The sequence below is a fragment of the Colletotrichum siamense genome (assembly GCF_013390195.1).
Source record: "Colletotrichum siamense strain Cg363 chromosome Unknown KSG_Cg363_contig04, whole genome shotgun sequence".
NCBI lineage: Eukaryota > Fungi > Ascomycota > Sordariomycetes > Glomerellales > Glomerellaceae > Colletotrichum > Colletotrichum siamense.
The window spans coordinates 1663850-1678311 of NW_023501017.1; the positions used below are offsets into that span (position 1 = coordinate 1663850).

General features: G+C 51.5%; 6 protein-coding genes across 6 annotated transcripts; 4 read left to right on the forward strand and 2 right to left on the reverse strand.

The window, feature by feature from the left end:
* Positions 1-454: 454 nt before the first annotated feature.
* VAOA-2 (Vanillyl-alcohol oxidase) lies at positions 455-2239 on the forward strand (the record flags this gene model as incomplete). The annotated part of the gene is made up of 4 exons (XM_036638243.1): positions 455-744; positions 797-1150; positions 1204-1250; positions 1302-2239. 4 exons carry the CDS (start codon positions 455-457, stop codon positions 2237-2239), a joined length of 1629 nt encoding a protein of 542 aa, XP_036495560.1.
* A 2423-nt stretch (positions 2240-4662) lies between these two features.
* CGCS363_v006395 (uncharacterized protein) lies at positions 4663-5259 on the forward strand (the record flags this gene model as incomplete). The annotated part of the gene is made up of 1 exon (XM_036638244.1): positions 4663-5259. One exon carries the CDS (start codon positions 4663-4665, stop codon positions 5257-5259), a length of 597 nt encoding a protein of 198 aa, XP_036495561.1.
* Positions 5260-5935: 676 nt separating this feature from the next.
* Positions 5936-6802, reverse strand: lxr1-0 (NADP-dependent mannitol dehydrogenase; the record flags this gene model as incomplete). Its single annotated transcript, XM_036638245.1, has 2 exons — positions 5936-6416; positions 6483-6802. 2 exons carry the CDS (start codon positions 6800-6802, stop codon positions 5936-5938), a joined length of 801 nt encoding a protein of 266 aa, XP_036495562.1.
* A 1957-nt stretch (positions 6803-8759) lies between these two features.
* CGCS363_v006397 (uncharacterized protein) lies at positions 8760-9593 on the forward strand (the record flags this gene model as incomplete). Its single annotated transcript, XM_036638246.1, has 1 exon — positions 8760-9593. The coding sequence occupies one exon, from the start codon at positions 8760-8762 to the stop codon at positions 9591-9593; it is 834 nt and encodes a 277-aa protein (XP_036495563.1).
* Positions 9594-10097: 504 nt separating this feature from the next.
* On the reverse strand, positions 10098-11959 carry ywtG-2 (putative metabolite transport protein YwtG; the record flags this gene model as incomplete). Its single annotated transcript, XM_036638247.1, has 8 exons — positions 10098-10289; positions 10342-10471; positions 10524-11247; positions 11294-11333; positions 11391-11473; positions 11528-11656; positions 11713-11822; positions 11877-11959. The coding sequence occupies 8 exons, from the start codon at positions 11957-11959 to the stop codon at positions 10098-10100; spliced, it is 1491 nt and encodes a 496-aa protein (XP_036495564.1).
* A 642-nt stretch (positions 11960-12601) lies between these two features.
* Positions 12602-14431, forward strand: COX2-4 (Cytochrome P450 monooxygenase COX2; the record flags this gene model as incomplete). The annotated part of the gene is made up of 6 exons (XM_036638248.1): positions 12602-12673; positions 12732-13285; positions 13338-13608; positions 13659-13941; positions 13993-14227; positions 14275-14431. 6 exons carry the CDS (start codon positions 12602-12604, stop codon positions 14429-14431), a joined length of 1572 nt encoding a protein of 523 aa, XP_036495565.1.
* Between the last annotated feature and the right edge of the window lie 31 nt (positions 14432-14462).

Consider the following 14462-nt stretch of genomic DNA (forward strand, 5'->3'; position numbering starts at 1 on the left):
GGTAACGAATTACCTAGAGAAGTAGCACAACCCGTCCTTGGCGCCGTCCAGAATGGCCAGGAACTTCAGACGACTATTAATAAGCGGCCATTCATTGGGATTCTAGCTGGTAGGCATGCCTGACATCAGATGGTCTGACGATCCCGCTGAGCTAAGCGGCGAAACATGGCAGTCCGCCCATGCGCCGGGTGTGGGGTTTTGAGGCTCACCGACGGTATCAAACGGAAGACTTGCAACCCGTGAGCTTGGCTGGTCATGACGACTTCAAGCAATGAAAATCAAAAGTTTTCGACGGGATTATGTGAACATATTCGGTTTCGGTTTCGGAATGTGGGCGAGCAATAGTATCGACATCTTCGCGTAGATTGTTTGCGACCATAATTACCTAGAACGTCGCCCTGGACTTGAGTATGACACGAATACCCACCGCAGTCTACGTCTCTAATTTGCAACCATGTCTTCGTCTTCTCAAACTATTGAGCCTGCGCCTGCAAGACTTTTAGAATTTTTGGACATCGCGTCCAGCATTATTGGGCGAGAAAATGTCTCGAGAGACCCTTCTTGGGGAGCACCGAAAGGCCTTTACGGCGCCGACAACTACGGCGACCCCTTTCCGCTAAGCAAGCCTCATCATGCAGCGACAGCCGTGAGACCTGCCACCGTTGATCACATTCAGCAAATTGTCAAAGCAGCCAATGACACTCGAACACCCCTCTGGACAGTCTCCCGGGGAAAGAATCTTGGGTTGGTGTTGATGTCTCTTACGAAGTTATCTGCTAATACCTGAGTGTTCCAGATACGGCGGTTCAGCACCTGTTGTTTCGGGCACAGTCATTCTCGACTTACATCGAATGACCAACATCATCGAAATCAACGAGGAGTATGCGTACGCCATCGTGGAGCCGGGCGTCACCTTCATGCAACTTCACGCTGAAATCAGACGGCGAAATTTGAACTTGTGGATGTCCGTACCAGCTTTGGGTTGGGGCTCTGTCATTGGAAATGCTCTGGAGAGAGGTTTTGGTTACACCCAGGAAGCTGTGCACTACAAACAGCAGTCCGGTTTGGAAGTTGTCTTGCCCAACGGCGATCTTCTTAGAACTGGAATGGGGGCTATGGAGAATAACAAGACTTGGCCACTCTACTCGGGGTATGTAATTGCCTATACGTTTTCTTCGATGGTTCCTCAGCTGACTGTGTTAGGGGCCTGGGGCCGGGTGTGGATGGTTTGTTCTTTCAGTCAAACTATGGTTAGCACTTTCCTCTTTCACTCTTCTAAACTCCTGCTAACTTCACACAAGGCATTGTTACCAAAATGGGCGTCCACCTTTCTCATGCCCCTGAAGCATACACCCGCATCGAAGTGGATTGCTTCGATGACGAAGATGTCGTCCCTCTTACGGGCGCACTCACAGAGTTGATGCGACGGCGCGTCATTACCAACCCGCCCCAACTCTTCAACACCATGACCATCATCACCGGGATGATCGGCACCAGCAAGGAGCTCACCGAAGCGCTGGGACAGTATTCGTCTCTGAAGCACCGGATTCCCGCCGATATCGTCGCCGACATCACCAAACGCTTCAAACTCCCTGCCTGGCGCACCGCATTTGCGATATACGCGCCCCGTGAGGCTCATGCTGGTCTCATCGAGGCGATCAAGCGCCGCTTTGAGCTTGTCAGAGGCTCAAATATCACGACCGAGACATGCACTGCTCCACCAGGCGAGTACCTACGAGGCGAGGATGTAGCCCCGGACTTCCTCCCTCAGAACGGTGTTCCCAGCATTGAACATTTGAAGATGCTTGAGGGACATAATGACGGTGACGGCCTCTGGCATAACTCTTACTCTCCCGTCATCCCTCCCTCTGGGCGCGAGTTGTACGAGTGGTATCTCGGCGCGAAGAAGATCACCGAAGACAACGACCTCAACTTCGTGGCCGATTTCCACGTCTTTGACCGCTACGTCATCGCCATCAACCTTGTCCTATTTCACCCTTTGGCGAGACCCCGATTGCATCCCCTTCAAATGGCGCTGATGGAACATACGCGGAAGCTTGGGTATCTCGAGTATAGAGCACATATCAGCTTCATGGACGTGACTGCCGCCCACCAAAACTTCAATGGAGGCGCCTTCGGACGGTTCACAACATTGCTCAAGGATGCCATTGACCCAAACGGGGTGCTATCGCCCGGAAAGCAAGGAGTCTGGAACACGGGTGCAGGTCCGAAGCTGTAGAGCACTTCTGCAAGCCACAAGTGCACTATTTCTGTGTTGTTCAATGAGAGTTGTATTGATAGTAGACTCGCGATGAATTGCCAGCTGCTCGTTCTTGATTTATAAATGCGAGACTATGCCCCCTAGTGTTGCGGTACACGGGTTCGTTGTTGTATGAATGGAATAGTACCGGTCAGAATGAGGTAGACGAAGTAAATCATGAGCAGAACCCCGAGAACCCTGACGGTCTCTGACGCATCATGCCTCTTGCTTCTTTCCACGGCGACATCCATTTTGGGAATACTATAAGGTTCGAAGAATTGCATGAGCTGGGACTGTCAAGGTGCCGACAGCGGTGGCTTGTATTTAAAGATGAACCGCTGTGGTGTTGCACTTTTCGGTGATTCAGTAACCTGGTAGTCATGGTTTCTACCCTAATTCTTCGCCATGCAATCACTGCCGTCCTGAAGAAATAAAATAATCTTTGAATTATAATTGGTCAAGACCAATCCCTGGAGGTGCATGTAAGCTTCTTTGCAACTATCTCGTCAACGAGCGTCAATATACGGCATTTTTGCTCAAACACGTCTTACCCATCACCACCACCACCAACAGTATCATGACTGATAAAATATTCTCTACATATAACTACGAGAATCATCGGAACTACGCAGCAAAGATGACGAGATACAAGCAACGCAACACCCAAGCCAAGCCGAGATACCACGATCAAGGCACCATGACAGAGCCACCGTACCCCTATGTTCGGCTCAATGTGTGCAGGACAGTCGCCATAGTAGCTTGGACGATTTGGCTTCTCCACGCAATGTACGATCAATTTCGCGGATCCCTAAGGGATTTTCTCTTCATCCCTGCTGGAGTATGCAGTGTCTTGTTTTTCATTCTTGGGACCCAATTACCTGGCGACATCGACACGGATAATCTCTTCATCCAGAGTCTCTGGGCTGGTACGTTTCACTTCGTGGTTTTGACAATCACCGAGTGGCTCTCTAGTTGTTTTATCCATGAGTTCCCTACGTCATGTGCTCTTGGATCGAGGATTTGCTGGTTGCTTGTTTGGATGTGGTCATGTTGCGTCGTCTGGGGCTGGATAGTTGCGATGGGACCCCAAGACGAGGAAGACATCAAGGTGCCGCTTTGGATGAAGGATTTTCTGCCTCATGGAATCGCCAAACTCATTAGGAATAAGGAATAGATCACGTACGCCTTTTCAATGGAAGGCTTCGCGCGATCTGCTTCACATACCGCCCGTAGGATGAATGCAACCTTTCCCTCCGTCCGTTGTATGACTAGACATAAACAGAGAGTTTCGAGTCTCATGTGTGCTACTGGACAGGCAGTAGCAATTTAGCTTTCGGTACTCAGGGATGTACCACAGACTGACCCCAAAGGGTCAATGTTTTCTTGCTCGAAGTAGCATATAAGAAGAAGAACCTCTGCTGCGGGTCTTTATTGTTCGATTCTTCGAGACTGAACCTCTCGAAAACTTTCCGAAGCTAAGATGACCACCGACACCGAATCACGGAGGATTCCTCGCGCTGAGATGAAACCGACATACAGACATAAAAGCACGATGACCGAACTTCCAGGGCTGCTGCCAGCACAAATCTCAGTCCTTCGATTCGCCGGCATCATTGCCTGGATTCTTCAGGCTTTGTGGTGGCTATACGCGACACATTGGGTCGGCACTTGTATCGACCCTGTCTCCAATCTTGCTTACTTCTCTTGCGCTGCCTTTGGGGTCGCAAGCATATTCACACACGCTCCTTGGACAACACGGGCTAGGCTTTGTGTACAAGCCTCGATGCTGCACGCCTTCTCCTACCTGTCGTCTTCTGTGCTTTGGCATGCAGCGTGTACTTGGCGAGATCCCTCTTTCTTGATTCCGACACGTATTGCGGCCATCTACATCTGGGTTGTGATGACACTCCTTGTCTGGGGAGCCGTTGTTGCGATAGGTCCTCAAGATTCAAAAGGTCTCACATTGCCATATTGGGTGAAGGAGATTCTTCCCTATGGAATCACAAAGCATATCAAACCCACCGACGACAAGATGGAGTGCCAATAATGCTGGCGGTTGGAACTTTGTCACATCCTCAAGGCTCGCACAGCCCTTGACTACTAGGTAGGTATAGAGTGGAAATTGCTGATGAGCGAGAAATGAGAAACGTTGAAATCCTAACGCGACGAACAGAAACTCTATAGAATCAAATTGAAGCAAGGTTAGGTTCATACCTACTCATTTGTGTGTCATCGATCAGAGGAGGTGAGAATCTGACTTTCGGCCTTGCCGAGATCGCAGAGACCTTGTGAGCTTTTCTCCGTTATATGAGGTATTTCTCTCGCATGCAGCCTTCCAAAATGAACTACATACCGCGCAGTTCAACGGACTCAACCTAGATCACATGACCACCCACGTCAACATGACCATTTCGAACGAACTCCCCGCGATTCGGCAGCCGAGACCAAAGCAGTCCGTGGAACATGACGCCACAGTCTCCAAGAAACAACTCATGTCACGCGAAATGGCTATGGTCTATCGATTCGGGGGCATCACCGCCTGGATGCTTCAAACCTGCTATTGGCTTCATGGGTTTCATAATGATAGAGACGACTGGCGTCCACTGAGACAGTTGTGCCTCGCCGCAACAGCATCAACGATAGTCGCGATTCATTTCAGAGACACACCCATAACCACCAAGATCAGACTTTGTCTACACACTACCTTACTCTATTTTGTTTTCACTGTCGTTGGCGGGCAACTTTTCCCTTTCTCTGCTTTCCATGCCTTAAATGGAGATCTCAAGACTGCTATCATCATACGGCTGGTCGTTGTATACTGCTGGTTAATCTTCACCGCCATCATCTGGGGCTTCCTCGTTTCGATAGGACCCCAGGACGAGTCCGACATCAGGCTGCCCTATTGGTTCAAGGAATTCCTCCTGCATGCCCTGGCAAAGCATATAAAAGACCGAGATTCCAGCAAAGAGCGCTCGTGCATCGACAAGAAGGAGCAGTGATGGCCCTGGCTGATTTCACGGTACTCTCAAGGAAGGGTAATGGATGTGGAAATTCCACGCCATCTATCGTGCGGTCAGAAGTATGCCCACGATCGCTATCACCACTCATCGACGCTTATTTCTTCAAGAGTTATTCTGAATACCTCACGCGCTGTGTCTGACGCTCAGAAAATCTGCTAGTTCCAGATGAAGAGCCGCAGGTGGATTCAACAGTGGAACGGATGGGGGTGGAACGTCTCCAACCGTGGTGTGGACATCGTGGAGTAAAAATGGAATGGACCGATGACCTAGTGATAGACCAAGAACACGCTAATTATTCATGGCATCATTCATACATCATGGTTAGGCATCTGCAATTCCTCACTGTACCAATGCTGTGATGCCCAAGTAAGACATCGATGCATGACTGCCAGTCACATTGAATGTACCCATCAAGGTCCCGGATGATGCGTCCAACACACCGCTTCGCTTCCTCATGCTAACAATTTGCGACCTTCTCTATAGGCATGTCGCATTTGCAGTGTCACACAAGTATTCACGGGCTGAGATTTAATCCAATTTTACTTTTTTTCTATTATCCAACAAGTCATAACATCATATCCAGAGCCCTTTCATACCCTGTATCCATGTCCTGTTGCTCCTAAAATCCAACGCTTCGCTAGAAAAGACCAAGCATCTATCGGCAGCAGTAACCGCCGTCAATGACGATATCAGCACCGGTGGTGTAGGTGCTGGCGTCGGAAACGAGGTAGACGTAGGCGCCCTTGAGCTCCTTGGCGTCGCCGTTGCGGCCCATGGGGATCATGCTCTTCCACAGCTCCTGGGTCTCCTGGGCGACGAAGTCGGACAGGCCGGTGTCAATGTAGCCGGGGGAGATGGAGTTGACACGGGCAAAGTCGCGCCACTCGTTGGCGAGCGAGCGGGCCATGTGGATGCAGCCTGCCTTTGCGACGTTGTACGAGGTCTGCTCCTGGGGGTAGTTGGCGATGTGGCCGGACATGGAGGCGGTGATGACGAAGGATCCCGAGCCGCGCTCGCGGAAGTGAGCGCCGACGGCCTTGGCGCAGTACGCAGTGCCGTTCAGGTCGATCTGGATAACGTGGTCCCAGGCCTCCTTGGAGCCGTCGATGACACCAGTGTCGGCGGTAGCACCGGCGCTGTGAGAGACATACGTTAGCAACTGTCATTACCTCGGAAGGCTGTGTTTTGAGTGTAGAACTTACTTGGCGATGAAGGCATCGATCTTGCCAAAGTCAGAGAGGATCTGCTTGACGGTCTTGTCGACATCCTCGTAGTCGCTGACGTTCAGCTTGTAGATGTTGACCTTGACGCCGTACTCCTTCTCGAGTTCGGCCTTGTTCTTCTCGGCACCCTCCTTGCGGCTGGAGTAGGTGAGGGCCAGGTCGGCGCCCATCTCGGCGCAACCACGGGCAGCCTCAATGCCCATGCCGCGGGGTCCGGAGGCGCCGGTGACGACGACGACCTTGCCCTTGAGGCTGAAGAGGTCCAGGAGACGGGAAGCGGTGGGGATTCCTTGAGGCATGGTGACGGTTTATTTGGTGTTGGTTTGGAAATGAAGATCTTGTCGATGTGGAAGAGAAGGTTCAATGGGTATCAAGGTATGTTTGGATGAGGGAGAAAGAGAGGTAGAAAAAGAAAACAGATCGGCGCGAAAGATGGCTTTAGATAGAAAGCTCAAGGGCCTTGGAGGGGCATTGCGGTGGCATGATGGAGGGGTAGCTTTTGGGTTTCGAACCGGCCGTGACGGCATGCCAGAACCCCGCTGATGTCATTGATCAGGCACACGGACTTGACACCGGCGGAGCTAATTGATACGGGTCCTCGCTCAGCAATTTGGTGGTTGAAGCCGACGTGGACAAGGGCAGACATCCTTGAGTGGGTGGATCTTGAGATTTTTTTCTGGAGACCCGGATGGGCCGCATGTAGAGGGCATGTACCTGAGTAATGCCCATCTGCAGTGCAACAACACCTGCGGCTTCGACAGCTCATCGATGATCGATCTGGGAGCTCTCTTACTGCTTGGTACTGCGGCTAAGAGCTGCGGGAGCGACTTGGCGGGAACCAGCCTGATTAGGGATGATTATCTGAGTGCTCACAAATTGGGCAATTGCAAGTTTTTGCTCAGCAGATTGGATGCCAACAGCGACGGCTTATCTCAGTCTGTACATGATGAAGCTCTTTGTGGTACAACTCACGCTAAAACTGTCAACTCCAAGGTTGCGGCCAAGACTAGCTGAAGCTCCACCAAGTCCACTGCCAGCCCCCCAGTCCTTGTGCTGCAACAGGAACATTAGTCAAGGCCTCGCATCATCGTTGCTTCACTGGCTGGACTCGGTCGGAGAACGAGGCCTGCTTCTGCGGGGCTATTCCTGCGTGTTTGCTGTGAATGCCGCATTCTTTGTGCTGTTGAGATAACGAGCGCGAAGAGGGGCCATCGATGTCGTGGACGTGTCAAATGAAAGTACCACACTTGTACACCAAGCTCTGGGAGCTCCTGTTGGCTTGTCAACGCGGAGCTGTCGCGGAGCCATGTCGGTGAGGGGTTTAGCGTGGGGTGGAATGGGCCTTCGAACTGAACCACCATTCGGTCGAGACTCTCCCTCGCCTCAGCTAGGCGGTGGTCTGCGCACCACGGTGGATTTCCGAAGCTGTATTACCTGTACAGGTGATGCAGACGAAGACGGAGCCTCACCTCACGTGCAATGTTGACGAAGATGGGGCTCTGGATCTGTACAGTTGGTGCAGTAGTCGCGGATCTGTACAGGTGATGCAGTAGCCCTTGGATCTGTACAGGTGATGCAGATTGAGGCGACGCGGAGCTGTTTGAAGATGGTTCGTGCGATCCGCGGTCGGACTGCGGGATGGGATCCGGGGACGGGCCTCGGCTCGCGCGGGTGGACAAGCGTCATTTTGCCAGTGTTGCACCCGGCCGTCGACATGGTCTCGTATCACGACCGGAATTACCATCGGTGCAAGATACTGTCACAGAAGTTGCTGAGAGTTTGCGAATTCCAAATGTCAGAGGACACGGAACAGCGAAATATTGCGATTAAGTAGTCGTCCATGATGGTCATTGATGCATGGCTGTTCTTGAAGCAGGTCATCTTCTGGGCTGTTGATCCCAGTGTCACATCACGCCTTCGAGTTCATCAGATCAAGCTTTCCGCCACTGGCTTTTCTCATGATGTTCACGGCGTGCCATCCAGGTAGGAGGCGACTGCAATATTCAATCTAGGAGCGCCTTGCATAGCGCGAGGAAAGTTTGTTTTGAAAGCAGTAAATGCAAAGCTCTCGTGGCTACTTTCACGTGGTTTTGAAATGAAAATATAATCAATCGTACAGCCGTGGTTCATAGCTAGATTTTCAAGTTTCCGGGAGATTTTCGCAACGAGTCCGAATCCTCAGTTACGCAGTTCACATCCTGAAACCAAGGGAACAGTACGGGCTTTCTCATCACCAAACGACTGAATAACGGCAAGATGTCCCAGATACCCGGACTTGGTTTCCGCGAATGTCATCATTCCTGCATGCCCAAGCGCGATAACCGTAGCAGTCGTATTGCACGTTCCGTATCGCTACGTACACAGGACGAAACTCCTAAGATGAGCCTGATCGCCCTCCTGCCAAAGACGGGATATCTCCTCATCGCAGTCTCTATAGCCGCCGCCGCCGTGAGCAGTCTCATCATGAGCGGGATCCTCGACGCATCTCAGACGACCCGTTCCCTTGTCCTCTCTATCATCTGTTACTTGGCATCCAGCATTTTCATCATCTCCGTGGCTTTCTGTAACGGAATTCGACAGGCTGCTCAAATTCCGGGGCCAACCACCTTTGTGTTCTTCTTCGTCTGGGTTGTTATTCAGGTCCTTTGCTTCTTCAACATGAAGATCCTGTGGAGTCAGGATTGGCCTACTGATACCAAGAACCTAGCGGTGGCCTGGATGCTGCTGAGCCTGGCCTCCATAGCAATCTACATCTTTGCCCTCATCCGGATCATGGCTGTTTCGCGGAAGGAGCTTCATTCGAAAAAGCTCGACTTGGAAGCAGCTAAGCCATCATCATCGTTCAGGAAGGCGTCTTGCGATCATGTCGAGCACGGCGAGCCGCAGCCACCAGTTTACGCTCCGCGAAAGGAAAATTCGGAGAAGATTTATTCGGAGGCAGCTGCAGAGCCAGCGTCGCCGTGGGAGAAGGCGTCCTGGGAGCATGTTGAATATGGCGAGCGGGAGCCGCAACCACCTGTTTTCATTCCACGAAAGGAATTCTACCAATTGCGGGGTGTACCTTGTATTTGCACCACCCGTGGGCCGTGAATAACTAGAGTGACTGCGAAGACTTGGGGAAGTAAAAGAGAAAATGGCTGTCCGTGGCAGACATGAGATGCTAAATCCCACAGGTTTGGGGTTGTAATTAGTTTCTCAAAAGTTAGGGGTGTCGGAGAAAGCTTGGATGGACTGTGTCTACAATTCAAATATGTTTGCGTATCAGGCATGTAACTGCACCGGGTGGTCATAACAAGAAGACGTTTTCATTTTCCTTCACATCCGGTTGCCAACTACTGGCATACGGGAATGTTCGTTGATGTGTAAAGGAGATGAATGTTGGAGGGAAAAAAAGTGATGAAACTACGATATATTTCTAGAAACTTCAAGCTATCCCATAAGACAGCTGAGGTAGCATATCATCCTAGGGGTTGTTATAAAACCGAAGCGCATACAACACAGCAATGCAATCGTCTACTCGAGTAGGCTTTCGTTCTTATGTACTACTATATTTAGGCAAGGTTTGGTACTCGGGTATCCCCGTTCATTCCCCAGCTACGTTGCCATGCTTCTACGGACCTCGACCTCCTCGGCCCCAGCCTTTTCGGCCAGATCAGCGTCCAATTCGCGAACTATGTTGACATCTCCAAAGATCTCGTCAATTTCCTCGAGGGACTTTCCTCTGGTTTCGGGGTAAAAGAGGGCGAACACGACAGCGCAGATTGCATTTGTCAGTATGAACAGAATCTATTGATACGAATGAGCACCAGACGTGTTCCGTGTAGAAGAGGCGACTTACGTAGTACTTCCAGCCAACCTCAGCGAGCGCAATTGGTGAACATTGCGTGATGACGAGGCTGATAGAGTAGTGGATGACCTGGACTATGGCATTCGCTTTTGCACGCAGCTCGGTTGTGAAGACTTCGGGGCTGTTCAGGTGTCAGTCTCTGTAGACCGTGAAAACCACAATTTAGAGCTTACGGAATGATCCAAGTCATAGGTCCCAAAAGGGCTGAATAGTTTGCAGAAACAGCAAAGATGCAGGCAATAAGCCCGCGCTGAGCAGCTTCATTCGTAGGGAATCCAGGTCGTGCTGGGTACACTGCTGCCAAGATGGTGATAATCATGTAGCAAACAGACAACAGCGATGAGCTGAAGATGAGAATCTTCTTTCGTCCAATGCGGTCGACAAAGAAGAGAGAGAGGAAGCAGGCCACCGGGGCGACAGATCCGTACAAACCGCTGACAAGAAGCTGCTGGTCCTGGCTGAACTGAAGGGTGGCATAGATAGCTGTCTGATAGTACTGAACGAATGAGATGCCCGATAACATGGCAGCTGCCCAGACGAACGATCCGACAAAGAGCCGCTTGCGAAATGCAGGTGTTTTGAATAGGCCGGCCCACGATAGACGCCCCTGAGTTTGCAGCTCTTCGGCGATGTTGACTTGAATGACGGTGAACTCGGCACGGCACCAGTTGTCGTTGGAGCCGTTGTAGTGGTAGTTGCGGAATGCCTTTTCGGCCTCTTCATTACGACCTTTCAAACATAGCCATCGCGGCGACTCGCTGAGGAATAGAACACCAACGCCTAGAATCAACGCTGGCATGCTTTGAATGGCGAAGCCGAGTCTCCACTGGTTGGAGTTGAGCCATTTGCCCTCACCAACTCCGGTCCAGAGGGCGACGAAAAAGCCCCATGCAACCACTATGGAGAGTTAGAAATTGCAGTTGTGAATTGCGGGTTTACTGACTCATCTGGTTGACGGCTGTGACTCTGGCTCTTTCTTCAGTCTGGAGTAGTTGGATCAGCGACTTTGGTCTTGACACAACTTGCAGGAGTGGAGATACCTTTGCAATCTCAGCTCCAAAGACAGGAGCCACACCAGTGATTGTGCCAACAGCATAGCCGACTAGAAGTCGTCCCATGATGACTGACAATGAGTTAAGCTCAGAGAACTCAACATTCATAAGTCAGAAAAACTCACGCATAGCAACATGCACGGCGCCAGCCATCAAGGCTCCGCCGATGACGCCCCAAATACATCCGAAAGCAATGGCACGCCGGCGACCGAGCCGATCACTAGTGATTCCAACCGAAGCGCTGCCCAGCCAGGCTGAATCACTCGGTTAGGCCTCATGAGACTAGTTAAGAGACCTGAGGTGGCCTTACCTCCCGCTTGGTATACCGACACAATAGCTCCTCTCAAGGGGGCATCGGGATTTCCAAAGTAGGTCAAGAAGGACTTGAGCGCTAAGCTTGGCGTGATGATACCGGAATCACTGATCGTTGCTGGTTAGGTAGTAATTGGCAAGATGCCCATGCTCAAAACTCACTAGCCGTAGAGAAACCCTCCAATTCCCAGCAATATCGAAGTTAGGAAGGGCTTGCTAAGCCAAGGCGAAGTATCTGGCGTCATTATAAAAGAATGATTGTAACTCTAGTTCAGTGAAACGAATCACCCAAAGCAAAGTTTCAAAGACTGAAGACAAAAGTCACACATATAACTCGACCTCTTAATCCTTCACTATGATACACGACACTACTGATATTTAAAGCAGGGGTATACTTACCCGTCTCCAATCAACCAGATCCTTTGTAAGTTTCGCGTCAGCAGGCCGACTATGTGGGGGACAACCCCAGACTCAACGCACAGGTCCGCTTCCCCGCGCCATCCACCGTCCTCGCAGCAAGCAAACTGCGGGGTTCCGACCCTGTCGCGTCGCGATATCAAGCTAGCCTATTCACATTGCAACTTGGAAAGGATTTTAAATCCCCGTCAAGTGATCTTGGAAGCCGCGATATCAGTGGGGGTGGCTTACTGCAACGTCTCGCCAAGGTCGGCAGTTCATGCTGGCAGATTACGCGACGTGCCGAAGACGCAACAAAGGCTCAGGAACCTCGGGCCCTCGGTATTTCAGTGCAACACTGCCGGCATCGCCCAAAGAGAAACATCTTGACGACCTGAGTCTCAAGAAAGTCGGTGACAGCACTTTGTGGATCTTCTCATTCGCTCGTCAAGATTGAAGCGTCTACCCTGGATGACCGACCGGCGGCCAAAATGATCGTACACATCCTGGGATGGGCAGCGGCTCTGGCTTCCCTTGCATACATCGCTCTCATATTTCCTAGGGTAAGTCTTGATGTCCAATCATAGCCCCCTGATTACCACTCAATAACCGACCTCACAGCTTCAACAAGAATGGAAGCTTTATTCACATCGCTCTCAACTCCCACCCGGACCAAAAGTCATCAAGACCGGCATCCGCAAGCCATGGCTCTGGTTCCAAGAACTGAGCCAACAATATGGCGACGTTGTCTACCTCCAACTCGGCCCGACACCAACCATCATCTTGGGTTCCGCCCAGGCAGCATGGGACCTCCTCGAGAAGAAGGGCGCCATCTTTTCTTCCCGCCCGCGATTCATCATGGGAGGCGAGCTCCTTTCCGGGGGTATGAGGGGGCTGATGGCACCGTACTCGTCCTACTGGAGGCGCTGGAGAAAGCTGCTTCACAGTGGCTTCATGCAGCGACAGAGCGAGACGTACCGGCCGATCCAGAGTCTTGAATCGAAGGTTCTCATGCATGAGTTACTTGTGGATCCAATCAACTTCAGGAGACACCTGGAGAGGTATGCTGCTTCCGTGATCGTGACCGTCACCTATGGCAGGAGGGTTGAGGATGTGACGACGGATATTGTGGTGCAGCGGAACGCCGAGTCCATGGGACGTTTGACTTCCGTCAAGTGAGTGATATTCATCAACAATAGTTGGCCTCCCTCTAACAGATACCCACAGCATCCCCGGCAAGTTCGCAGTCGAGCGCTATCCAGCACTCAAGTATCTGCCCACTTTCCTCGCCCCATGGAAAGCCGAGGTCTTGAAACAAAGACAGAAGGACATTCAGCTCTATACCGAGCTCATGGACGAGGTTCGGGAAAAGGTGGCCAGAGGTGTTGCGCCAGAATGCTTCGCCAGACATCTTTTAGAAGAGCAAGCAAGCCTTGGCATGTCGGATCTGGAGATTGCATACACGGCTGGCTCACCTTTTGGAGCCGGCGTCGAAACTGTGAGTTATCTACATTACCTCATCTATCGAATTGGCTCTTACAATATTAGTCCGCTGGCTCTCTGGCCAGCTTTCTCCTCGCATGCGTCAAGTTCGGGCCACGCTTTATCCCTCAAGCCCAAGAGGAGCTTGACAGGGTTGTCGGGAAGGACCGCCTTCCCGCATTCGAAGACCTAGAGAACCTCCAATACATCCGCGCCATAGCATCGGAGACGCTGAGATGGAGACCGGTCGCGGTCCTCGGCGGTACACCACACGCCAGCACAGCCGACTATATGTACAAGGGCATGTTCATCCCGAAGGGCAGCACAATCATCGCCCCTCTTTGGAGCCGTAAGCACAGTTCAGAGACGCTCACTTTTATCCGCACTAATAACCTTCCAGTCCACCTAAATGAGTCGGACTTCCCGCAGCCACACGAGTTCATCCCGGAGAGATTTCTCGAGGATCGTGAGTATCCGGGGTCCTTCGGCCACAGCGCCTTTGGCTGGGGTCGCCGGATCTGTCCAGGCATGCATCTCGGCTCTGCTTCGGTGGCGATCAACATTGCGCGTATCCTCTGGGGCTTCGATGTGAGGTCAGGAAAAGATGAAAAGGGGCGCGACGTTGATGTTGACATGTGAGTGAGATCTATCGACTTGCTTTTCATGACTAACAGCGTTCTAGCTTCGCCTATTCTGACGGGTTCAACTCCAGCCCCCTGCCGTTTCCCTGCTCCATCGCACCTCGTTCACCACACCATGTGGAAGTGGTCGAAAGGGAATATGAGGATGCACTGAAATCATTGGTAACTTATACGTCTGTCTCTAGTAAGATATCATGAGGAAACTCTGCTAGCCGGGCAGTGTCAATCA